Consider the following 25,999-nt stretch of genomic DNA (forward strand, 5'->3'; position numbering starts at 1 on the left):
ATTGAGGATTGGCTAAACAACAGACAGCAGAGAGGGCATGATATATTAGATTTATTGACACGTACTCGGGTATAGTGAAAAGAATTGTTCTGCGTACAGTTCCATACATGAAAGACATAGGACATAACGATAAATACACAATGTAAATGCATAGACATTGGATGAAGCATCTGGAGGGTAGTACTACATCTTCAGTACAGAAGATACGTGGAGAGGTCAGTTCAGTCCATGACCGGGTGGTTCAGGAGTCTGGTGACAACATGGAAGAAGCTGTTTTTGAATCTGTTTGTGCGTGTTCTCAGACTTTTATATTTTCTGCACGATGGAAGAGAGAATAGCAGGTGTGAGAGGACTTGGATTATGCTGATCTGTCTTTTTCTGGTTGGCAGGTTGTAACTAGTGGTGTGCCACAGGGTTCGGTCCTCGGGCCCCAACTATTTACAATCCAAGTTAATGACTATGGGACAGATAGAATGTACGAGAGCCAAATTTGCAGCTAACACTGAAATGGGTGGGAAAGCAAGTTGCAATGAGGAAATAAGAAATAAACAAATGGTTAGGTGAGTGGGCCAAAATGTGGCAGATGGAATTTAACGTGCATAAGTGGGAGGTTATTCATTTTGGTCAGAGGAATAAAAAGGCAACTTCTTATCTAAATGGAGAGAAACTTCATAATGCTTTTGTACAGCGGGATCTGGGTGCCCACGTGCACGGATCGCAGACAGTCTGCAGGTGCAGCAGGTAATAAGGAAGGCAAATGGAATTTTGGCTTTGATTGCGAATGAAATGAAAATCGCTTATTGTCACAAGTAGGCTTCAAATGAAGTTACTGTAAAAAGCCCCTAGTCGCCACATTCCAGCGCCTGTTCGGGGAGGCTGTTACGGGAATTGAACCGTGCTGCTGGCCTGCCTTGGTCTGCTTTCAAAGCCAGCGATTTAGCCCTGTGCTAAACAGCCCCAGTCATGGAATAGAGTATAAAGTAGGGCAGTGCTGTTGTAACTGTGTCGCGCGTTGGTGAGACCACATCTGGAATACTACAGTTTTGGTCCCTTACTTGGACAATGACATAAATGTATTTGAGGCGGTTCAGAGGCGGTCAAGTGGAGAGAGATTTGAGCAGTTTAGGCCAGTACTCACTGGTGTTTAGAAGAATGAGAGGAGATGTAACTGAGGTACATAAGATGCTAAAGAGGATTGATGGGGCAGACATAGAGCGGATGTTTTCCCTTGTTGGACATTCTAGAAGGAGAGGCCATAGTTTGAGCCTAGTTCTGCATGTTTTATTTCAAGGGGGCTGAAGTATAAAAGTGAAGAGGTGTTGCTGTAACTACAAGCTACCAGTGAGGCCACATTTACAATATTGTGTACAGTCTTGCTCCCGTTATTTAACAAAAGATATGTTATCATTGGAGGCAGTACAGAGGAGGCTGACTGGGATGCTTCTGGGTATGGAGGGACTGCCAAATGAGGAAAAAATTTATTTTACCCCAGGAAATGTGGAGGCCGAGTCCTTGATCAGTTGCAAGGCTGAGATCGATATGTTTTTAATCAGTCGGGGAATTAAGGGTAACACAGATAAGGTAGGAAAGTGGACTTAGTGAGTGTTAGATCATAGAACATACAGAGCAGAAGGAGGCCATTCGGCCCATCGTGTCAGCACTGGCCCACTTAAGCCCTCACTTCCACCCTATCCCCCTAGCCCAATAACCCCTCCTAACCTTTTTGGACACTAAGGGCAATTTAGCATGGCCAATCCACCTAAACTGCAAGGCTTTGGACTGTGGGAGGAAACCGGAGCACCCAGAGAAAACCCACGCAGACATGGGGAGAACGTGCAGACTCTGCACAGACAGTGACCCAGCAGGGAATGGAGCCTGAGATGCTGGCGCTGTGAAGCCACAGTGCTAACCATTGTGCTACTGTGCTGCCCAGCTGTGATCTCACTAAATGGGGGAGCAGCTCAAAGGGCAGGATGAGTGACTCCTGTTCCTATTTCTTCTGGCCTGTTCGTTGGTAAAGATTTCCGGAATCTGTGTGACTGGAGAAGCACTGAGATATATAAAATCCGGGTTAGACACCACCTGGACTGCTGTGATTTTAAACAAGAATGCAAATGCTGGAAATCTGCAGGATTTCGGACAGCATCTGTGGAGAGAAACAGAGTTAATGTTTCAGGTCAGCATGATCATTCATCAGATCAAGAATAGTGTTTCCGTTTGGGACCAAGGTGGAAATCTGTGAGTGGAGCCAGAGGATATTGGTCGGGTGTTGAATGAACACTTTACATCTGTCTTCACTGAAGGAATCTTTTAATATTATTGGACTGCGCCAAGTTGTTAGATTCCTACTATTATTTGACTCTGTAAAGTTGAAGGAAATTATAGTATTCCTACTATTCGGTTACCAGTAGCACTTTGCGATTACTGGAACTCAGCAGAAATTTGCAGTTAAAACGTCTCCGGTGCCAAAAGGAATTCTTTTATTTTTCTTCTATTGATTACAATTTGAAAGTAATTTAAAAGGCAATTCGTAGACAATTTGAAGCTTTCAGAGAATTACAGACATTATCTTTTTGTTTAGGCAGACAGTTCGAAAGTAACTTTTAAAAGGATCAAAGTCTGAATATGAAGAGAGAGAGAGCTAATCTTCAGCTAAACTCAAACTCAAAGTCAAAAACACTACATCACTACAAAGACAGACTGACTGGACAGACAGACTAACAGACAGATGGACTAACAGACAGACTAACAGACTGACAGACTAAAAATGGCGGGGGGAAACTTTTCAGTTATACCCTTTCATATCTGTCTTAAGTCATCTAATCACACCCCAATATAATCCTAATTGGTTTGGGTTATACTCAAACACATTTGATTTGACGGCAAGCCGTCCATCTTCAATGTGCAACATTAGCTTTTAATTGTTTCATGACTGCATGTTATGGAATGTGATATTCTGCTAATCTTTACCAGCAATAAACTGGTTTTAAGATAGCTTGACTAATGTAACAATGGAGACTTCATGTCGAGAAAGCTGGAATCAAATATATATTCGATTCAATGTTTTATCCATTAAAATGTTTCGGCCTTATAAGCTATGGAATGTGGTTCACGCTGTAATCACAAATGGCCTGAAAAGAGAACAATAGAGCTTTAGTTACTGGACTCCTGCCACCTCGTTGCCATGGAATTCAGCCCTTGTCCTTGACAGCAGCACAAGCATAGTGTCAAACTGTCTTGCAACTGTGCTGTTTAAATCTATGATGGAATTATGCTGTTTCATGTATCCATTGAAGCTATATGTTTGAGATGACCTGAGGTTATGGGTGCTGAAATTCTCATTTTTAAATGGGTATTTAAAACTGGGGCTAAATATTTATGCTTAAACCTATCTTTTACCTATACTAGTTGTATTAGAAATACCTGGCTTCTACATTCACCCAAGAGAATGAGGAGGTAGATATGGAACTTGGGCAGAGAGACTGAAGATCCTGAGCAAATTGACATAGGGAGTGACATGGTATTGGAGGTGCTGGCAGGTTTAAAACTGGACCAGATGAGATGTGCCCTAGACTGCTGTGGGAGGTGAGGGAGGATATTGCAGGGGCTCTGACCCAAAATTTTAATTCCTCTCTGGCCACGGGGAAATTGCCAGAGGACTGGAGATCAGCTAATGTGGTCCTACTGTTTAAGAAAGGTTGTAGAGATAAGCCAGGGAACTGCAGACCAGTGAGTCTCACATCAGTGGCAGGGAAAATATTGGAGAGAATTCTGAAGGAGAGAATCTACTTGCCTCTCCAGGCAAGATTTGATCAGAAATAGCCAGCATGGCTTTGTTAGAGGGAGGTCATGCCTAACAAATTTGATTGAATTTTTTGAGCAGGTGACGAGTATAGATGAGGGCAGTGCAGTTGATGTAGTTTACATGGACTTCAGCAAGCCTTTGACTTGTAAGACCATAAAGACATAGGAGCAGAATTAGGCCATTCGGCCCATCGAGCCTGTTTCACTATTCAATCATGGCTGATATGTTTCTCATCCTCATTCTCCTGTCTTCTCCCCATACACCGGATCCTGTTATTAATCAAGAACCTATCTATCTCTGTCTTAAAAACAGTGATTTGGAGAGCACCGTGGAGTAGTGGTTAGCGTTGCTGCCTCACGGCGCCATGGTCCCAGGTTCAATCCCGGCTCTAGATCACTGTCCGTGTGGGGTTGTCCCCATGTTTGTGTGAGTTTCGCCCCCACAACCCAAAGATGTGCAGGGTAGGTGGATTGGCCATGCTACATTGCACCTTAATTGGAAAAATTGAATTGGGTACTCTGAATTTATTTTTAAAATTAAAAAATAATAATAACAGAGTGATTTGGCCTCCTCAACTGACCGTGAGGTTTCTGTAAATTTACAGAATACTGGAAGTGGAGGTTGAACAGATGGGAAACGCAAACCAAATGTCACATCGCGATCTGACAGAGTCACTCGGTTCATTGGAAACTAAATTTCAGCAGCATCTGGGTGTGGAAGGTAAAAGGTTTGTCTGTTCTGTCTGTGAGGGAAGATTTCAGGTCTCAGTGTGACTGGAAAAGCCCCGAGATTCACAAACCCTGGTTAGATCAAACCTGGAGAACTGTGTTCAGTTCAGGGCAACAAACCTGAGGAAGGATAGAATGGCCTCGGAGGGAGTGTAGCACAGATTTTTTACCTGAATGATATCTGAACACCCCCCGGGGTTAAATTACAAAACTAGATCACACAAAAGAGTCAGAGACATGATGACACAGTGAATGGCATTCAGCCCATTGAATCCATGCTAGCTCTCTGGAGCAATCCAGTTAGTCCCATTCTCCTGCTCCCTGTATCCTCGCATGTTTATTTCCCTCAGATGTCTATTCAATTTCCTTTTGAAATCAAATCATTCATTGTGTCTATTTTCAAACTCCCTCATAGGCAGCGAGTATCAGGTCATTGCCGCTCGCTGTGTAAAAACATATCTCATATCACCTCATATCACCTCCATTTCACTTTAGTAATGGAGAGGGATAGGTGCGTGCAACAGGGCAAGGTTTACAATTGGGGGAAGGGTAAATACTTTGTTGTCAGACAAGAATTGAAGTGCATACGTTGGGAACATAGGCTGTCAGGGAAGGACACAAGTGAAATGTGGAACTTGTTCAAGGAACAGGTACTACGTGTCCTTGATATGTATGTCCCTGTCAGGCAGGGAAGAGATGGTCGAGTGAGGGAACCATGGTTGACAAGAGAGGTTGAATGTCTTGTTAAGAGGAAAAAGGAGACTTATGTAAGGCTGAGGAAACAAGATTCAGACAGGGCGTTGGAGGGATACAAGATAGCCAGGAGGGAACTGAAGAAGGGGATTAGGAGAGCTAAGAGAGGGCATGAACAATCTTTGGCGGGTAGGATCAAGGAAAACACCAAGGCCTTTGACACATATGTGAGAAATATGAGAATGACTAGAGCGAGCGTAGGTCCGATCAAGGACAGTAGGGGGAGATTGTGTTTTGAGTCTGAAGAGATAGGAGAGGTCTTGAACGAGTACTTTTCTTCTGTATTTACAAATGAGAGGGGCCATATTGTTGGAGAGGACAGTGTGAAACAGACTGGTAAGCTCGAGGGAATACTTATTAGGAGGGAAGATGTGTTGGGCATTTTGAAAAATTTGAGGTTAGACAAGTCCCCGGGCCTGACGGGATATATCCAAGGATTCTATGGGAAGCAAGAGATGAAATTGCAGAGCCGTTGGCAATGATCTTTTCGTCCTCACTGTCAACGGGTGGTACCAGGGAATTGGAGTGTGGCGAATGTCGTGCCCCTGTTTAAAAAAGGGACTAGGGATAACCTAAGGCCAGTTCGTCTTACTTCGGTGGTAGGCAAAGTAATGGAAAGGGTACTGAAGGATAGGATTTCTGAGCATCTGGAAAGACACTGCTTGATTAGGGATAGTCAGCACGGATTTGTGAGGGGTAGGTCTTGCCTTACAAATCTTATTGAATTCTTTGAGGAGGTGACCAAGCATGTGGATGAAGGTAAAGCAGTGGATGTAGTGTACATGGATTTTAGTAAGGCATTTGATAAGGTTCCCCATGGTAGGCTTCTGCAGAAAGTAAGGAGGCATGGGATAGTGGAAAATTTGGCCAGTTGGATAACAAACTGGCTAACCGATAGAAGTCAGAGAGTGGTGGTGGATGGCAGATATTCAGCCTGGATCCCAGTTACCAGTGGCGTACCGCAGGGATCAGTTCTGGGTCTGCTGCTGTTTGTGATTTTCATTAATGACTTGGATGAGGGAGTTGAAGGGTGGGTCAGTAAATTTGCAGATGATACGAAGATTGGTGGAGTTGTGGATAGTGAGGAGGGCTGTTGTCGGCTGCAAAGAGACATAGATAGGATGCAGAGCTGGGCTGAGAAATGGCAGATGGAGTTTAACCCTGAAAAGTGTGATGTTGTCCATTTTGGAAGGACAAATATGAATGCGGAATACAGGGTTAACGGTAGAGTTCTTGGCAATGTGGAGGAGCAGAGCGATCTTGGGGTCTATGTTCATACATCTTTGAAAGTTGCCACTCAAGTGGATAGAGCTGTGAAGAAGGCCTATGGTGCGCTAGCGTTCATTAACAGAGGGATTGAATTTAAGAGCCGTGAGGTGATGATGCAGCTGTACAAATCTTTGGTAAGGCCACATTTGGAGGACAGTGTACAGTTCTGGTCGCCTCATTTTAGGAAGGATGTGGAAGCTTTGGAAAAGGTGCGAAGAGATTTACCAGGATGTTGCCTGGAATGGAGAGTAGGTCTTACGAGGAAAGGTTGAGGGTGCTAGGCCTTTTGTCATTAGAACGGAGAAGGATGAGGGGCGACTTGATGGAGGTTTATAAGATGATCAGGGGAATAGATAGACAGTCAGAGACATTTTCCCCGGGTGGAACAAACCATTACAAGGGGACATAAATTTAAGGTGAATGGTGGAAGATATAGGGGGGAGGTCAGAGGTAGGTTCTTTACGCAGAGAGTAGTGGGGGCATGGAATGCACTGCCTGTGGAAGTAGTTGAGTCGGAAACATTAGGGACCTTCAAGCAGCTATTGGATAGGTACATGGATTACGGTAAAATGATATAGGCAGCATGGTAGCATTGTGGATAGCACAATTGCTTCACAGCTCCAGGGTCCCAGGTTCGATTCCGGCTTGGGTCACTGTCTGTGCGGAGTCTGCACATCCTCCCTGTGTCTGCGTGGGTTTCCTCCGGGTGCTCCGGTTTCCTCCCACAGTCCAAAGATGTGCAGGTTAGGTGGATTGGCCATGATAAATTGCCCTTAGTGTCCAAAATTGCCCTTAGTGTTGGGCGGAGGTGTTGACCTTGGGTAGGGTGCTCTTTCCAAGAGCCGGTGCAGACTCAGTGGGCCAAATGGCCTCCTTCTGCACTGTAAATTCAATGATAATCTATGATTAATCTAGGACAAAGGTTCGGCACAACATCGTGGGCCGAAGGGCCTGTTCTGTGCTGTATTTTTCTATGTTCTATCTCCTGTAACTTTTACATACAAACTCTGAACAGGCCACTCGGCCCCTCGAGTCTGCTCCGCATTCAATACGATTGCGGCTGATCTCATTCTAACCTCAACTCCACATTCCTGCCTACCCCTGATGACCTTTCACCCCCTTGCTCATCAAGAATCTATCCAGCTCTGCCTCAAAAATATTCAAGGACTCTGCTTCCACTGCCTTTTCCGGCAGGCGTTCCAAAGTTTTCCAACTCTCGAGAAAGAAATCCTCATCTCCATTTTAAATGGGTGACTCCTTATTTTGCAACAGTAATGCCCTCGTTCTAGATTCTCCCACAAGAGGAAACATCCTCTCCACATCCACCCTGTCAAGACCCCTCAGGATCTTGTATAATTCAATCCAGGCTTTACCCAAAACTTTAAATCTGTGTCCCGACTGCTTGTACGATCAGTGAATGGAAACAGAGTTTCTTTGTCCACCCGATGGAAACCTGGCGTAATCTTGTGTCTCTGAATCAGATCTCCCCTCAACCTCCTTTGCTGGGACCATTCTGGGAAATCTCCTCTGCACCTTCTCCAAGAACCTTCACATTCTTCCTGAAGAGTGGCGACCAGAGCTTTATAAAGATTCATAGCATAGAATTAGAACCATAGAATTCCTGCAGAGCATTCAGCCCATCAAGTCTGCACCTATTCACTGAAAGGTCGTGCTACCACTCCCACGTCGACGCTACCACCAAGAAAGCACAACAGCGCCTATACTTCCTCAGGAAACTAAGGAAATTCAGCATGTCCACATTGACCCTTACCAACTTTTACAGATGCACCATAGAAAGCATCCTATCGAGCTGCATCACAGCCTGGTATGGCAACTGCTCGGCCCAGGACCGCAAGAAACTTCAGAGAGTCGTGAACACCGCCCAGTCCATCTCACAAACCTGCCTCCCATCCATTGACTCCATCTACACCTCCCACTGCCTGAGGAAAGCGGGCAGCATAATCAAAGATCCCTCCCACCCGGCTTACTCACTGTTCCAACTTCTTCCATCGGGCAGGAGATACAGAAGTCTGAGAACACGCACGAACAGACTCATAAACAGCTTCTTCCCCACTGTCACCAGACTCCTAAATGACCCTCTTATGGACTGACCTCATTAACACTACACCCTGTATGCTTCATCCGATGCCAGTGCTTATGTAGTTACATCGTATATCTTGTGTTGCCCTATTATGTATTTTCTTTTATTCCCTTTTCTTCTCATGTACTTAATGATCTGTTGAGCTGCTCGCAGAAAAATACTTTTCTCTGTACCTCGGTACACGTGACAATAAACAAATCCAATCCAATCCAATCGAAAGGATACCCTGCCTGGGCCCACACCCCTACCCTGGCCCTATAACCCCATAGCCCCACCTAACCTGTACATCCCTGGACACTAAGGGGCAATTTATCAAGGCCAATCCATCAAAGCTGTCCTTCTTTAGACTGTTGGAGGAAACCCGAGCACCGGGTGGAAACCCACGCAGACACGGGGAGAAAGTGCAAACTCCACACAGACAGTCATCAAGGCCGGAATTGAACCCGGGTCCCTGGTGCTGTGAGGCAGCAGTGCTAATCACTGTGCCACCGGAAGCATCGTTTTGGTATCAATATTACTGTTCATGAAGCTCAAGGTCGAATAATTTGCTTTGCCAACTACTCTCTTGTAGATATACAAAATCCCTCTTCGCCTCTTTCTCCTCCCGAAGAGGCCAGTTGGGTTTTTATGACAATCCAGCAGTTTTCATGGTCACTTTTTCTTCGTTCTGGCCTCACAAATGACCAGATTCGTTCAGCTCAATTTCACAACCTGTTTTTGTGGGTTCTCTCTCACTCCCTATTTTCTGTTTTCAATCAATTTCACAGGGTGTTCTAATTGGAGGCTTCAAAGTCCGGAAACTCAAACCAAACATCACATCAGGGTCTGACAGAGTCGTCAATTTATCATTGCTGAATATCATCGTACTTTGAACATGGAAGGAAAAAGCAGCGTTCACAGTGGGGAGAAACCGTACACGTGTTGTGTGTGTGGACGAGGATTTGCTCGATCATCAGGCCTTACAAGCCACAAATGCAGTCACACTGAGGAGAAACTGTGGAAATGTGGGGACTGTGGGAAAGGATTCATTTCCCCATCCAAGCTGGAAACTCATCAACACAGCCACACTGGGGAGAGACCATTCACCTGCTCCAAGTGTGGGAAGGGATTCACTCAGTCATCCGACTTGCTGAGACACCGGCAAGTTCACACTAGGGAGAGACCATTCACCTGCTCAAAGTGTGGGAAGGGATTCACTCAGTCATCCGACCTGCTGAGTCACCAGCGAATTCACACTGGGGAGAGGCCATTCACCTGTTCAGAGTGTGGGAAGGGATTTGCTATTTCATCCAACCTGCAGAAGCATCAGCGAGTTCACACTGATGAGAGACAGTTTCAATGTCCAGAGTGCGGGAAGTGCTATAAAGGTTCTGGGGATCTGATGCGCCATCAACGTGTCCACAGTGACGAGAGACCGTTTAGGTGCTCTCACTGCGGGACTGGATTCAGACAATCATCTCACCTCACTGCACATCAGCGAATTCACACTGGGGAGAGACCATTCGCCTGCTCCTGGTGTGGGAAGAGATTCACTCGGTCATCGGCCCTGCTGGGACACCGGCGAGTTCACACTGGGGAGAGACCGTTCATCTGCTCCAAGTGTGGGAAGCGATTCACTCAGTCATCCGATTTGCAGAGACACCAGCCAGTTCACACTGGGGAGAGGCCATTCAGGTGCTCTCACTGCGGGACTGGGTTCAGACAATCATCTCACCTCACTGTACATCAGCGAATTCACACTGGAGAGAGGCCATTCACCTGCTCCAACTGTGGGAAGGGATTCACTGAGTCATCCGCACTGCGGAAGCACCAGCGAATTCACACTGGGGAGAGACCACTCACCTGCTCCGAGTGTGGGAAGGGATTCACTGACTCATCCAACCTGCTGAGACACCAACGAGGCCACAAGTAACCACAGTGATTGAAATTTGCTGTTCCTCACATTCAGGACTGAACCACGTTCATTTGAGTCTCTTTCTGCTGATAACAAACTCCAGCCCATTTACAGGGGCTAATATTCTGGCTAAAAGTCAAATAAATTAGATTTGTGTTACATACGCAGTGTTGATACTTTTTAATATCTGACACAAGTTAGTTCCTTTTGAAGTACTCTCGCTCTCCCCTGTCTCTTCCATCCTCACCTCCAACAAGAAGTGTGAGGAGCTTGTGGAGCTTCTTTGTGACTGAGATTGAGTAAATCCGATCAGCTGCCTCTGCTGCTTCCCTCCCTTCCACGAGCCCACCGGACCAAACTGTCTCTAAATTTCATCCTTTCCGAGCCCTGAACCCACATCTTTCTCTAGTTTCTCTCCCATCGCCCCTCATGCCCTCTCAGAGCTCCTCTTGTCCATGAGACCCAGCTCCTGCTCCATTGACCCTTTTCCCACTGAGCTACTGATCAGCTTTCTGTCTCTTCAGGTACTGTCCCTCTGTCCTTCAAATCTGCCATCATCACCCCCTCCTCAATAAAACAAACCCTTGACCCTGCCATCCTTACAAATTACTGCCGTATCTTCAACCTCCCTCTCCTCTCCAAACTCTTTAAACATGTTGCCAACTCCCAAATCCTTGCCCATCTTTCCCAGAACTCCCATGTTTGAATCCTTCAATCAGGTCTCTGCCCTGTCACAGTGAAGTACAAGAGACAAACAGAATCTTACCCGGAGAGAAAGACAGACAATCCAGGAGCTTGGATCCAACACTGATATGTTCAGAAGACCAGGATAGCAGCACAGTCATTATCGAGAGACAACAATACCTGCTGGAGACAGACAGACAACTAAACAACACGAATCACAACACTAAACTACCTAGACCCATATACCCGAGAGAGGAAGGAGAATTGGAGATGGACTGGAAGAACTCAAAGACTCCAGACACATTAACCAAAAACAACCGGTAGAACCAAGGAAGTTCTACCTGTTCCCTAAAATACCCAAACACTAAACTGTACAAGGGAAATACCCCCAGACAGATCCATCGGATCAGACTGAGAGCGAAAGTCCAACAGAATCATAGAATTTACAGTGCAGAAGAAGGCTATTCGACCCATCAAGCCTGCACAGCTCTCGGAAAGAGCACCCTACTTAAGATCATGCCTCCACCCTATCCCTGTAACCCACCTAACCTTTTTTTGGGCACTGAGGGGCCATTTAGCATAGCCAATCCACCTAACCTGCACATCTTTGGATGGTGGGTAAAAACTGGAACACAACGGAGGGAACCCACGCAGACAGAGGGAGAATGTGCAAACTCCACACTGAATTGAACCCAGATCCCAAACACAAAATGCTGCCGGAAATCAGCAATTCAGTTTCAGTGTCTGTGTGAAGCTCAAACTTCATTCACACACAGCCCGCAGTCTGATTGGCTGGAGGACCAGAGTCCATCCGGTCCGCCAATCCTTCCCATTGGTCAACACATCTCAGGGATGAAATTAGGTTTTTGGAACCCGCGCCCACATGGCCAATGGGAAGAACTCAAAAGATGCAGAGTCTCAGCCAATGAGGGAGATCCAGATCAGCCCCGCCCCTCATTCACTCTGATTGGCTGGAGGATCAGCCGCTCGCGCTCTGTCCTCCAGACCCGCCCCCTGTTCCTATTGGTCTGGAGCTGCCGTCAATCACCCCCGGGCATTGTGATCCGGAGCACGCGCAGTGCGGCTGCTGGACATGGATTTCGCCACTTGTTTGTCCTGGAGAAGCGGAGTCAGCGTCAGGCGGTGGGTGGGAGGATTTGGAAACACTTTGTGGATCCGCAAACTCTTCACAATCATTGTCAGCTCCCTGGTTTGCAGCTGCGGGGCTTCTCCCACCCTCCCGGGAACAGGCCCAGGTTAACGGGCACCATCCTGCTTCTGCCACTGGAGGATGGTTCATATCAGGATGGAGGAGGGGGACAAGAAATAAGAGTTTACACTTTGCACTCAAATCAAGGAGGACTCTGATCTCTGGAAAGGGAGGAAACCCTGGCAGGTGGGCAGGGAGGGTTCACAAACACCCGCTGGAGGCCCCAAACCCCCAATAAGAACCTGCAGCCCCTGGATTTCCAGCTCCTGGGGATTGTTGGCTTCAAGGGCAGCCATCTTGGTGAAGGAACATAGAGTGGGTGGGGCTTCAGGGTCCCAATGACCAGGAGGCAAAATGATGATTGATTAATTGATTTTATTCTCACTTTGCACAGAGGGGTTTGAGAACTGAACCCAGCCAGAGGGGAGGGAGAGGGTGAGCTGTAAGGAAAAGAATTGTGAAGGTGGTGTGCAGGGTTTGCCGGGCTGACCAATTCTCATGGTGAAAATTATGGCACAGCCTGCACTGAAAGGCTGGCGTTCTGCCAGAGCTGGGACCAGTCCGCCTGGGGTAAGTGTCTGCCAGAGCTGTTGGAACACAGAAACAGTAAGGAACATGGTTCTGTGCATTGAGAAATGTCCAATTTGTATGACAGACAACATCCAGGCAGCATGCAGCCTGGGACAGTGGACACAAATACATTCCAGTAAAATATGGGACTGTTAGTCACCCTGGGATTTGCATCCAGCAAGGGAGGTGAGAGAGTGCATGGGATTAGGATTTACTGCTTTACAGGTACAAATGAAGAAAATATCTTTCATGGAAAATAGAATTATATGTTCAATATTTCTCAAGTTTTGTGAACTCCTTTTCCAGGGTAATAGATTTGGTGGATTTACAAACAGGAAGCTCGAACTGCATGGTCTGACAAAGTCACTGAGTCACCACGGCCTCAATATCATCAGAAATTGAATTCCGAAGGAGACATGTTTGTGTGTTCTGTCTGTGCGACACCATTTATAACATCTGTGACTGGAAAAGCATCAAGACACACACTGGAGTGAGTGTTCCAGTACACTGACTGTACAAAGAGCTTTAAACAGTTAAACCGCCTGTTAAAATCATCGCACGATTTGCAAAGGGAAGGAAGCGTACTCGTGCTGTGTGTGCGGACAAAGCTTCAACTGATTGTCCAAACTGGAGAGATACGAGGAAACGGGCGCCATGGAGAAACCGTGGAAATGTGAGGACTGGGGGAAAGGATTCAGTTCTTCATCCCGGCTGGAAATTCATTGACGCGTTCACACCGGGGAAAGGCCATTCATCTGTTCTGTGTGTGAGAGGAGATTCACTCAGTCCCAACACCTGCTGAGACACCAGCGAGTTCACAAGTGAGTGCAGGGACTGGAATCTGCTGTTTTGCTGCTGCCAATCACATCCAGGATTGATAGTCTGACAATATCTGGTTTGATTCTGCTGATGTTAACAATCTCTTCAACTGGCTGCAGTTTAATATTCTGGAGATGTCACTGATTTTAAAAATGCCCCTTTTTAAAAGCAGCGCCTGTGTTTTTTCTCCTATATTCAAGAACTGTCCACAGAAACACCGTGACAGTAAAAGTATGGACTTGTACTTCAATCCTAAATTGATCTTTGATGCAAATCCGTGTCTGAACGGTTCCACTGATCAACATCTCCAATCAGCAGGTTAATCTTTCCTGACAATTGTTACTGACTTCTTCAGTGTTATGTCCATTAGGAAATTAAATTGTGAAGGAAGCAAAACAAAACAGTTAAATATTTTACAGGCACTGTGAAAATGTACATAATCACTGAACAGCAACATTGTTATTGATGAAGTTTGGAAGTCACGGAGTTGAATCATTTCTGACACAGCAGCAGCAACATTTGGTAACGGTGGAACAAAGAACAAAGAAATGTACAGCACAGGAACAGGCCCTGCGGCCCTCCAAGCCTGTGCCGACCATGCTGCCCGACTAAACTACAATCTTCTACACTTCCTGGGTCCGTATCCCCTCTATTCCCATCCTATTCATGTATTTGTCAAGATGCCCCTTAAATGTCACTATCGTCCCTGCTTCCACCACTTCCTCCGGTAGCGAGTTCCAGGCATCCACTATCCTCTGTGTAAAAAAACTTGCCTCGTACATCTACTCTAAACCTTGCCCCTCTCACCTTAAACCTATGCCCCCTAGTAATTGACCCCTCTACCCCGGGGAAAAGCCTCTGACTATCCACTCTGTCTATGCCCCTCATAATTTTGTAGACGTCTACAATTACTTACAATTAAGAGGCCTGCACACAACTCCTCGAAGTAAATTCTTGCCTCTCCCATTTTTTCTCTCAAACCAAACCACTCCTACATCCTGATTTCCTGAACTTCGCTCACCCGTCTAATGTGCTAACACCATCAACAATTAACAGAGCCACTCTTCCACCTTTTCCGTGATTTCTGTCTTTCCTAAATTTCACATACACTACAATATTCAGCTCACCGCCACCTTTTGTAGGGAAATGAGGGATGGGCAATAAATGTTGGACTTGCCAGCGACACCCATGAATGCATATAAAAAAATTCAGGTCCCAATCTATGTTTCTGCAATGGCCATCAGGTCGTACTTACTTATTTCTATAGGTGCTGGCAATTCATCAGTTTTGTTTCAAATGCTACTTGTGTTTTGATACACAGCCTTTAGTTTTTTGCTTTTATTATTTTTGTCGCGTTTATCTCTGTCTCTTCCTGCCTCAATCTGTTTATCATTTCCCATATCCTTACCTTTCTCTCTGGTCTTACTCTTTGCTTTACCACATCTTCCAAAACAAATCAGAAAACACCCAACAATGGAACAGTCGGTAACAGGACATCGACAGTCTCCTCTTATCTTAGAGAAATGAAGGACTGGAACACTGTCGTTAACACAAAGCTAATTTTATTAATCTATATCCAGAATATTAAACTCCGGCCAAGTCACAGGAATGATTAACATCAACTGAAACAAACTCCAACTGTCAGAACGAACATGGTTCAGTCCTGGATGTGTTTAACTGCAGCAATAACAGAATCCAATCCCTGTAATCGCCTGTGAACTCGCTGGTGTTTCTGCAGGGTGAATGAACGAGTGAATCCCTTCCCACACACACGGCAGATGAATAATGTCTCCCTGGTGTGAATGCGCTGGTGTTTCAGCCAGAGGGAATGCTGAGTGAATCCCTTCCCACACACGGAGCAGGTGAACGGCCTCTCTCCAGTGTGACTGCGCTGGTGAATCAGCAGATCCATTTGCCTTTGAAGCTCTTCTCACAATCGGAACATTTAAAAGGTCTCGTGTCAGAGTGAACACGCTAGTGTGAGGTGAGTTGGGCAGACTGAGTGAATCCCTTCCCACATTCAGAGCAGGTGAACTATCTCACCCCAGTGTGAATGCGCTGGTGTCTCAGCCGGGTGGATGACTGGGCGAATCCCTTCCCACACACACAGCAGGTGAATGGTCTCTCCCCAGTGTGAACCCGCTGATTATCTAACAGTTTGCATAACTGAGCGAATGTCACCCCACACTCAGAACAGGCGAATGGTTTCTCCCCAGTGTGAACTCGCTGGTGCGTCAGAAGATTACATTTGTTTTTAAAGCTCTTCTCACAATCGGAGCATTTGAAAGGTCTCATGTTAGAGTGAACAAGTTGGTGTGCAGTCAGATGTGTTAGTCGAGTGAATCCCTTTCCACACTAGGAACAGGTGAATGGTCTCTCCCCGGTGTGACTGCGGTGATGAGTTTCCAGCTCAGAAGTTAGTTGTGATAGTTGTGGATAGCACATTCAGTGAGTTGGTCACACCGCAGATTAAAATTACTGAGGCAGATAGGGAAAGGGTGACCAACAGACAGAGGAAGAGTAGGAAGGCAGTGCAGGGATCCCCTGCGGTCATCTCCCTCCAAAACAGATTTACCGTTTTGGAAACTGTTGGGGGAGATGGCTCACCACGGGAAGGTGGCAGCAGCCAGGTTCATGGCACCGTGGCTGGCTCTGCTGCACAGAAGGGCGGGAAAAAGAGTGGCAGAGCTATAGTGATAGGGGATTCAATTGTAAGGGGAATAGACAGGCGTTTCTGCGGACGCAAACGAGAATCCAGGTTGGTATGTTGCCTCCCTGGTGCAAGGGTCAAGGATGTCTCGGAGCGGCTGCAGGGCATTCTGGAGGGGGAGGGTGAACAGCCAGCTGTCGTGGTGCATATAGGCACCAACGATATAGGTAAAAAACGGGATGAGGTCCTACAAGCTGAATTTAGGGAGTTAGGAGTTAAACTAAAAAGTAGGACCTCAAAGGTAGTAATCTCAGGATTGCTACCAGTGCCACGTGATAGTCAGAGTAGGAATGACAGGATAGCTAGGATGAATACGTGGCTTGAGAGATGGTGCAAGAGGGAGGGTTTCAAATTCCTGGGACATTGGGACCGATTCTGGGGGAGGTGGGACCTGTACAAATCGGACGGTCTGCATCTGGGTGGGACCGGAACCAATGTTCTCGGGGGGGGTGTTTGCTAGTGCAGTTGGGGAGGGTTTAAACTAATGTGCCAGGGGGATGGGAACCGATGTAGGAAGTCAGTGGGGACAGAAACAAAAGGCAGGAAGGGAGAGTGTGTAAAGCATGACCAGAGAAAGCAGGGCAGAGAGCAAGGAAGGTCTACATTAAACTGCATTTATTTCAATGCAAGGGGCCTGACGGGCAAAGCGGATGAACTCAGGGCATGGACGGGCACATGGGACTGGGATATTATAGCTATGACTGAAACATGGCTAAGGGAGGGGCAGGACTGGCAGCTCAATGTTCCGGGGGTACAGATGCTATAGAAAGGATAGAACAGGAGGTAAGAGAGGAGGGGGAGTGGCGTTTTTGATTAGGGAGAACATCACAGCAGTACTTAGAGGGGATATATCCGAGGGTTCGCCCACTGAGTCTGTATGGGTGGAACTGAAAAATAAGAAGGGAGAGATCACCTTGGTAGGACTGTACTACAGGCCCCCAAATAGTCACCGGGAAATTGAGGAGCAAATATGTAAGGAGATTACAGATATCTGCAAGAATAATAGGGTGGTAGTAGTAGGGGACTTTAACTTTCCCAACATTGACTGGGACAGCCATAGCATTAGGGGCTTGGATGGAGGGAAATTTGTTGAGTGTATTCAGGAGGAATTTCTCATTCAGTATGTGGATGGACCGACTAGAGAGGGGGCAAAACTTGACCTCGTCTTGGGAAATAAGGAAGGGCAAGTGACAGAAGTGCTAGTGAGGGATCACTTTGGGACAAGTGACCATAATTCCATTAGTTTTAAGATAGCTATGGAGAATGATAGGTCTGGCCCAAGAGTTAAAATTCTTAATTGGGGCAAGGCCAATTTTGATGGTATCAGACAGGAACTTGCAGAGGTAGATTGGGGGAGACTATTGGCAGACAAAGGGACGGCTGGTAAATGGGAGGCTTTTAAAAATGTGTTAACCAGGGTGCAGGGTAAGCACATTCCCTTTAGAGTGAAGGGCAAGGCTGGTAGAAGTAGGGAACCCTGGAAGACTCGAGATATTGAGACTCTGGTCAAAAAGAAGAAGGAGGCATATGACGTACATAAGCAACTGGGATCAAGTAGATCCCTTGAAGAGTATAGAGATTGTCGAAATAGAGTTAAGCGGGAAATCAGGAGGGCAAAAAGGGGACATGAAATTGCTTTGGCAAATAATGCAAGGGAGAATCCAAAGAGATTCTACAGATACATAAAGGGGAAAAGAGTAACTAGGGACAGAGTAGGGCCTCTTAAGGATCAACAAGGGCATCTATGTGCAGAGCCACAAGAGTTGGGTGAGATCCTGAATGAATATTTCTCATCGGTATTCACGGTGGAGAAAGGCATGGATGTTAGGAAACTAAGGGAAATAAATAGTGATGTCTTGAGAAGTGTGCATATTACAGAGGAGGAGGTGCTGGAAGTCTTAAAGCGCATCAAGGTAGATAAATCCCCGGGACCTGATGAAATGTATCCCAGGATGTTGTGGGAGGCTAGGGAGGAAATTGCGGGTCCCCTAACCGAGATAGTTGAATCATCGGCAGCCACAGGTGAGGTGCCTGAAGATTGGAGAGTGGCGAATGTTGTGCCCTTGTTTAAGAAGGGCAGCAGGGAAAAGCCTGGGAACTACAGACCGGTGAGCCTAACGTCTGTAGTAGGTAAGTTGCTAGAAGGTATTCTGAGAGACAGGATCTACAAGCATTTAGAGAGGCAAGGACTGATTCGGGGCAGTCAGCATGGCTTTGTGCGTGGAAAATCATATCTCACAAATTTGATTGAGTTTTTTGAGGGGGTGACCAAGAAGGTAGATGAGGGCAGTGCAGTAGACGTTGTCTACATGGACTTTAGCAAAGCCTTTGACAAGGTACCGCATGGTAGGTTGTTGCAGAAGGTTAAAGCTCACGGGATCCAGGGTGAGGTTGCCAATTGGATTCAAAATTGGCTGGACGACAGAAGGTGGTTGTAGAGGGTTGTTTTTCAAACTGGAGGCCTGTGACCAGTGGTGTGCCTCAGGGATCGGTGCTGGGTCCACTGTTATTTGTGATTTATATTAATGATTTGGATGAGAATTTAGGAGGCATGGTTAGTAAGTTTGCAGATGACACCAAGATTGGTGGCACAGTGGATAGTGAAGAAGGTTATCTAGGATTGCAACGGGATCTTGATCAATTAGGCCAGTGGGCCGACGAATGGCAGATGGAGTTTAATTTAGATAAATGTGAGGTGATGCATTTTGGCAGATCGAATCAGGCCAGGACCTACTCAGTTAATGGTATGGCGTTGGGGAGAGTTATAGAACAAAGAGATCTAGGAGTACAGGTTCATAGCTCCTTGAAGGTGGAGTCGCAGGTGGACAGGGTGGTGAAGAAGGCATTCGGCATGCTCGGTTTCATTGGTCAGAACATTGAATATAGGAGTTGGGACGTCTTGTTGAAGTTGTACAAGACATTGGTACGGCCACACTTGGAATACTGTGTGCAGTTCTGGTCACCCTATTATAGAAAGGATATTATTAAACTAGAAAGAGTGCAGAAAAGATTTACTAGGATGTTGCCGGGACTTGATGGTTTGAGTTATAAGGAGAGGCTGGATAGACTGGGACTTTTTTCCCTGGAGCGTAGGAGGCTTAGGGGTGATCTTATAGAGGTCTATAAAATAATGAGGGGCATAGATAAGGTAGATAGTCAACATCTTTTCCCAAAGGTAGGGGAGTCTAAAACTAGAGGGCATAGGTTTAAGGTGAGAGGGGAGAGATTCAGAAGGGCCCAGAGGGGCAATTTCTTCACTCAGAGGGTAGTGAGTGTCTGGAATGGGCTGCCAGAGGTAGTAGTAGAGGCGGGTACAATTGTGTCTTTCAAAAAGCATTTAGATGGTTACATGGGTAAGATGGGTATAGAGGGTTATGGGCCAAGTGCGGGCAACTGGGACTAGCTTAATGGTAAAAACTGGGCGGCATGGACTGGTTGGGCCGAAGGGCCTGTTTCCATGCTGTAAACTTCTATGATTCTATGATTCTATAAGGGTAACTGAATCCCTCCCCACATTTCCACGGTTTCTCAATGGTGTCAGCGTCCTTGTGTCTCTCCATTTTGGACGATCAGTTGAAGCTTCTTCCACACACAGAACACGTGTATCGTTTCTCCTCACAGTGAGCGTGTGCTGTTTTTCAGGCGGTGCAACTGGTTAAAGCTCTTTTCACAGTCAGTTCACTGGAACGCTCTCACTCGGGCGTGTGTGTGTCTCGGGGCTTTTCCAGTCCCACTGATGTTTGAAATCTTTTCCCACAGACAAGCATTTCTCCTTCCACATTCAAAAGCTGATGATATTCAGATCCTGATGAATTGAGTGACTGTCAGATCTTGATGTGATGATTGATTCGAGTTTCCTGTCTGTCAATCCATTCCTTGTAACCCTGTAAAATCAGTTTACATAGGTCAGAAATTCAGAACAGATAATTCTAGTTTCTGGGGAATAATTGATTCTCTCATTTCCCAAAGCTGCAAATCCCAGTCCCACACTTTCCCTTTCCGATAAACTCGCCACAATGGTTTCAAGGTCATTAACTGGCGGGAGCGGTGCGCAAGTGATTTCTGGGAGGTAAGTTTCTCCTTTAAAAACACTTGCCTAGTCCCGTTTCTGTTCTTCTTTTCTGTTTTATTTTTAATTTTTTTTAAATACAAGGCGGGAACCGGAAGTTCGACTTCTGGGAAGGCCCCCCCCCAAACCAATAAATTCTGGTTTCTGGTGGAGAGGAAACCCGAGACACTACACGTGTAGTGTCTCCCACCCACCCTCCTCCTCTAACCTAATAATAAGATCCATTGGTGTGAGGTAAGTGCCATATTATATTATTAGCATTATTATATTATAAGCATTGCGCAGGTCAAGGAGACACAGCCTGAGTGAGAGAGATACAGACAGTGAGAATTTGGTAATTTGGTGCAGTGAGGTAACCAGGAAAGGTAAGTGGTTAATCTAATTGTGCTGTTTTTCAGTAAAAAGTGCAGTGTAGATGAGTGTCTGATTGGCTGAAGCTGCCCCCACCATAAACTTAAATTAAACTAATTAATTAATTGGTGATGGCTGGTCAGATGATGTGCCTGAGCTGCTTGATGTGGGAGCTGGCAGATCCCATTGCGAGCTGCAGCGACCACATCTGCAGTAAGTGTTGGCTGCTCGAAGAGCTCTGGCTCAGAGTTGATGAGCTGGAGTCTGAGCTTCAAACACTGAGGCACATCCAGGAGGGGGAGACTTACCTGGACACTGTGTTTCAGGAGGCAGTCACACCTGTCAGAGTAAGTAGTTTAAATCCTGCCAGTGGCCAGCGACAGCAGGGTGTGACTGCAAGTCAGGCAGGTAAAGGGAACCAGCAGGAACTCAGGAGCCTCAGCCCTTGACTCTGCCCAACAGGTATGAGGCACTTGCTCCCTGTGTGGATGGCGAACAGGGTTGCAGGAAGGATGAGTCAGCTGACCAAGGCACCATGGTTCAGCAGGCCATTCAAGGGGAGGGAGTAAATAGTCAAGTTGTAGTTGTAGGGGATTCTATTATCAGGGGGATAGATAGTATCCTTTGTGAGCAGGATAAAGAGTCCCGCATGGTATGTTGCCTGCCCGGTGCTAGGGTGCGGGACATCTCTGACCGGCTTGAAAGGATACTGGAGAGGGAGGGGGAGGATCCAGTTGTTGTGGTCCATGTCGGTACCAACAACATAGGCAAGTCTAGGAAAGAGGACCTGTTTAGAGATTATAAAGAGCTAGGATTCAAATTTAAAAAAACAGGTTCTCAAGGGTCATAATCTCCGGATTACTGCCCGAGCCACGTGCAAATTGGCATAGGGAGGCAAGAATAAGGGAAGTTAACACGTGGCTGAAAGAGTGGTGTGGGAATGAGGGGTTCCTTTTCATGGGACACTGGCATCAGTTTTGGGACAGGGGGGACTTATACCGTTGGGATGGCCTCCACCTGAACCGAGCTGGGACCAGTGTTCTGGCGAAAAGAGTAAATAGGGTGGTCAATAGGACTTTAAACTAAAGATTGGGGGGAAGGGAAAGTCAGGGAACCAAGAGGTGAAGTAATCAGCGGAGAGCGTAGCTGCTTAGGAATACAAAAAAACACGAACAGACAAAACTCAAGAGTGGTTACGATTGTCCCCATCCCACAAAATATGACAGTGTAGGGAAAGGCTCAGTAAACCAAGGTCCACCACACTAAGAAAACAAAAAGGGACGGTCAATAGAGAATTAAAGGTGCTATATTTAAATGCGCGCAGTGTACGGAACAAGGTAGATGAGCTTGTGGCCCAGATTGTGACTGGCAGGTATGATGTGGTAGGCATCACAGAGACATGGTTGCAGGGGGTTCAGGACTGGCATTTAAACATTCAGGGATTCACAACCTATCAAAAAGACAGAGAGGTGGGCAGAGGGGGCGGGGTTGCCTTGTTAATTAGGAATTAAATTAAATCAATAGCACTAAACGACATAGGGTCAGATGATGTGGAGTCTGTGTGGGTAGAGTTGAGGAACCACAAAGGCAAAAAAAACATAATGGGAGTTATGTACAGGCCTCCTAACAGTGGTCAGGACCGGGGGCACAAAATGCACCACGAAATAGAAAGTGCATGTCAGAAAGGCAAGGTCACACTGATCATGGGGGACTTCAATATGCAGGGGGACTGGGTAAATAATGCTGCCAGTGCACCCAAGGAAAGGGAATTCGTTGAATGTTTACAGGAGGGCTTTTTTGGAACAGCTTGTGATGGAGCCCACGAGGGAACAGGCCATTCTGGACTTAGTGTTATGTAATGAGCCAGACTTGATTAAACATCTTAAAGTAAGGGAGCACTTAGGAGGCAGTGATCATAATATGGTCGAATTCAATCTCCAATTTGAAAGAAAGAAGGTAGAATCAGATGTAAAGGTGTTACAGTTAAATAAAGGTAACTACAGGGGCATGAGGGAGGAACTGACGCCAATCAACTGGGAGCAGAGCAGCAATGGCAGGAGTTTCTGGTAGTAATTGAGGACACAGTACAGCGGTTCATCCCAAAGAAAAGAAAGGTTATCAGAGGGGGGATTAGGCAGCCATGGCTGACAAAGGAAGTTAGGGAATGCATCAAAGCAAAAGAGAAAACCTATAATGTGGCAAAGAGTAGTGGGAAGTCAGAAGATTGGGAAGACTACAAAAACAAAAACAGAGGATAACAAAGAGAGAAATAAGGAAAGAGAGGATCAAATTTGAAGGTAGGCTAGCCAGTAACATTAGGAATGATAGTAAAAGTTTCTTTAAATACATTAAAAACAAACGGGAGGCAAAAGTTGACATTGCCGCTCCAAAATGACGCTGGTAATTTTGTGATGGGAGACAAGGAAATAGCTGAGGAACTGAATAAGTACTTTGCGTCAGTCTTCACAGTAGAAGACATGAGTAATATCCCAACAATTCTGGAGAGTCAGGGGCAGAGTTCAATATGGTAGCCATCACAAAGGAGAAAGTGCTAGAGAAACTAAGAGGTCTAAAAATTGATAAATCCCCGGGCCCAGATGGGCTACATCCTAGAGTTCTAAAGGAGATAGCTGAAGAAATAGTGGAGGCGTTAGTTGTGATCTTTCAAAAGTCACTGGAGTCAGGGAAAGTCCCAGAGGATTGGAAAATCGCTGTTGTAACCCCCCTGTTCAAGAAGGGAACAAGGAAAAAGATGGAAAATTATAGGCCAATTAGCCTAACCTCGGTTGTTGGCAAGATTCTAGAATCCATTGTTAAGAATGAGATTTCTAAATTCTTGGAAGTGCAGGGTCGGATTAAGACAAGTCAGCATGGATTTAGTAAGGGGAGGTCGTGCCTGACAAACCTGTTAGAGTTCTTTGAAGAGATAACAAATAGGTTAGACCAAGGAGAGCCAATGGATGTTATCTATCTTGATGTCCAAAAGGCCTTTGATAAGGTGCCTCAGGGGAGACTGCTGAGTAAAATAAGGGCCCATGGTATTCGAGGCAAGGTACTAACATGGATTGCCGATTGGCTGTCAGGCAGAAGGCAGAGAGTTGGGATAAAAGGTTCTTTTTCGGAATGGCAACAGGTGACGAGTGGTGACCTGCAGGGTTCAGTGTTGGGGCCACAGCTGTTCTCTTTATATACTAACGATCTAGATGACGGGACTGGGGGCATTCTGGCTAAGTTTGCCGATGATACAAAGATAGGTGGAGGGGCAGGTAGTATGGAGGAGGTGGGGAGGCTGCAGAAAGATTTAGACAGTTTAGGAGAGTGGTCCAAGAAATGGCTGATGAAATTCAACGTGGGCAAGTGCGAGGTCTTGCACTTTGGAAAAAAGAATAGAGGCGTGGACTATTTTCTAAACGGTGACAAAATTCATACTGCTGAAGTGCAAAGGGACTTGGGAGTCCTAGTCCAGGATTCTCTAAAGGTAAACTTGCAGGTTGAGTCCGTAATTAAGAAAGCAAATGCAATGTTGTCATTCATCTCAAGAGGCTTTGAATATAAAAGCAGGGATGTACTTCTGAAGCTTTATAAAGCATTAATTAGGCCCCAATTAGAATACTGTGAGCAATTTTGGGCCCCACACCTCAGGAAGGACATACTGGCACTGGAGCGGGTCCAGCGGAGATTCACACGGATGATCCCAGGAATGGTAGGCCTAACATACAATGAACGTCTGAGGATCCTGGGATTATATTCATTGGAGTTTAGGAGGTTGAGGGGAGATCTAATAGAAACTTACAAGATAATGAATGGCTTAGATAGGGTGGATGTAGGGAAGTTGTTTCCATTAGCAGGGGAGACTAGGACCCGGGGGCACAGCCTTAGAATAAAAGGGAGTCACTTTAGAACAGAGATGAGGAGAAATTTCTTCAGCCAGAGAGTGGTGGGTCTGTGGAATTCATTGCCACAGAGGGCGGTGGAGGCCGGGACGTTGAGTGTCTTTAAGACAGAAGTTGATAAATTCTTGATTTCTCAAGGAATTAAGGGCTATGGAGAGAGAGCGGGTAAATGGAGTTGAAATCAGCCATGATTGAATGGTGGAGTGGACTCGATGGGCCGAATGGCCTTACTTCCACTCCTATGTCTTATGGTCTTATAATAACTTTAGTTTCATTGTGAACAGGGTGACAGTTACAGTGTGCCATTCTTTAAAAGCTCCTTCACCTTTAAACAGGTAACGGTGAGTGAGAGAAAACTGATGCACAGTGACCCAAAAACAAGACACTGTAGACATTCCCTGTCTGCTCAGTTCTTTTTTGAAGTTCATTAATAATCTTATTGCCACAAGTAGGCTCACATTAACACTGCAATGAAGTTACTGTGAAAAGCCTCTAGTCGCTACATTCCAGCGCCTGTTCGGGTACACAGAGAGAGAATTCAGAATGACCAATTCACCTAACATCACTTCTTTCGGGACTTGTGGAAGAAAACCGGAGCACCCGAAGGAAACCGTCGCGGACACGGAGGATGTGCGGACTCCACACAGACAGTGACCCAAGCGGGAATCAAACCTCAGTTTCCTCCTTTAAGACTCTCTTAAAACTCACATATTTAATCAGGTTTTTGGTCATCTCTTCTAATATCTCCTTTTGTGTCTGGGTGTCTCACTTTGTTTTATAATGTTCCTGTGAGGTTGACTGGGATGGTTTATGATGTTAAAGGTGTTATATAAATAGAAGTTGTTGTTGTTGACTGTGACCCTGACCTCCTGTTTTACATCCCATTGGTTTCACAACAAACTCTATCTCTGATGTTTTGCCCCCTGCGGGTTTGCAGCCTCTATAAAGACGGCGGCCGTTAACTCAGGCCTGTCACCGGGAGCAGGCCGCAGCTGTCCCCCCGCTCGATGCAAACCCGGGCCCGGAAACTTGTTATTGGGGTTTGAAGCCTCCACTGGGTTTAGTGAAACCTCCCGGCCGCGTCCAGCTTCGGTCCTGCGCCTGCTTCAGCTCACAATGACTGGGGAGTGATTGACGGCAACT

General features: G+C 46.2%; 1 protein-coding gene and 1 long non-coding RNA gene across 12 annotated transcripts in view; one reads left to right on the top strand and one right to left on the bottom strand.

Annotated features, from left to right (window-relative positions):
* Positions 1 to 25,999, top strand: part of LOC140418697 (uncharacterized) — a 42,465-nt gene that overhangs the window by 7,613 nt on the left and 8,853 nt on the right. For 6 of the 10 annotated variants that reach the window (XM_072502264.1, XM_072502262.1, XM_072502266.1 and 3 more), the window contains exon 2: positions 9,424 to 10,711. The exons of 1 other annotated variant lie outside the window; for it this stretch is intronic. In XM_072502264.1, coding sequence (XP_072358365.1) covers positions 9,531 to 10,568 — 1,038 coding nt within the window. In that variant the 5' untranslated portion in view covers positions 9,424 to 9,530 and the 3' untranslated portion in view covers positions 10,569 to 10,711. Of the gene's footprint in view, positions 1 to 4,409; positions 4,526 to 9,423; positions 10,712 to 13,320; positions 15,330 to 25,999 lie in introns of those variants that run through there. 3 more of the 10 variants (XM_072502261.1, XR_011945250.1, XR_011945246.1) reach the window with 3 other exon arrangements.
* On the bottom strand, positions 37 to 25,946 carry LOC140418706 (uncharacterized). 2 transcript variants are annotated; one of them, XR_011945258.1, is made up of 4 exons: positions 25,565 to 25,946; positions 11,317 to 11,417; positions 10,499 to 10,679; positions 37 to 315 (listed from the first exon to the last, which is right to left on the bottom strand). It is a non-coding gene; the product is annotated as an uncharacterized lncRNA (long non-coding RNA). The 2 variants fall into 2 exon arrangements; XR_011945259.1 differs by lacking the exon at positions 25,565 to 25,946 and adding an exon at positions 15,242 to 15,349.

The sequence above is a fragment of the Scyliorhinus torazame genome, chromosome 5, assembly GCF_047496885.1.
Source record: "Scyliorhinus torazame isolate Kashiwa2021f chromosome 5, sScyTor2.1, whole genome shotgun sequence".
Lineage (NCBI taxonomy): Eukaryota > Metazoa > Chordata > Chondrichthyes > Carcharhiniformes > Scyliorhinidae > Scyliorhinus > Scyliorhinus torazame.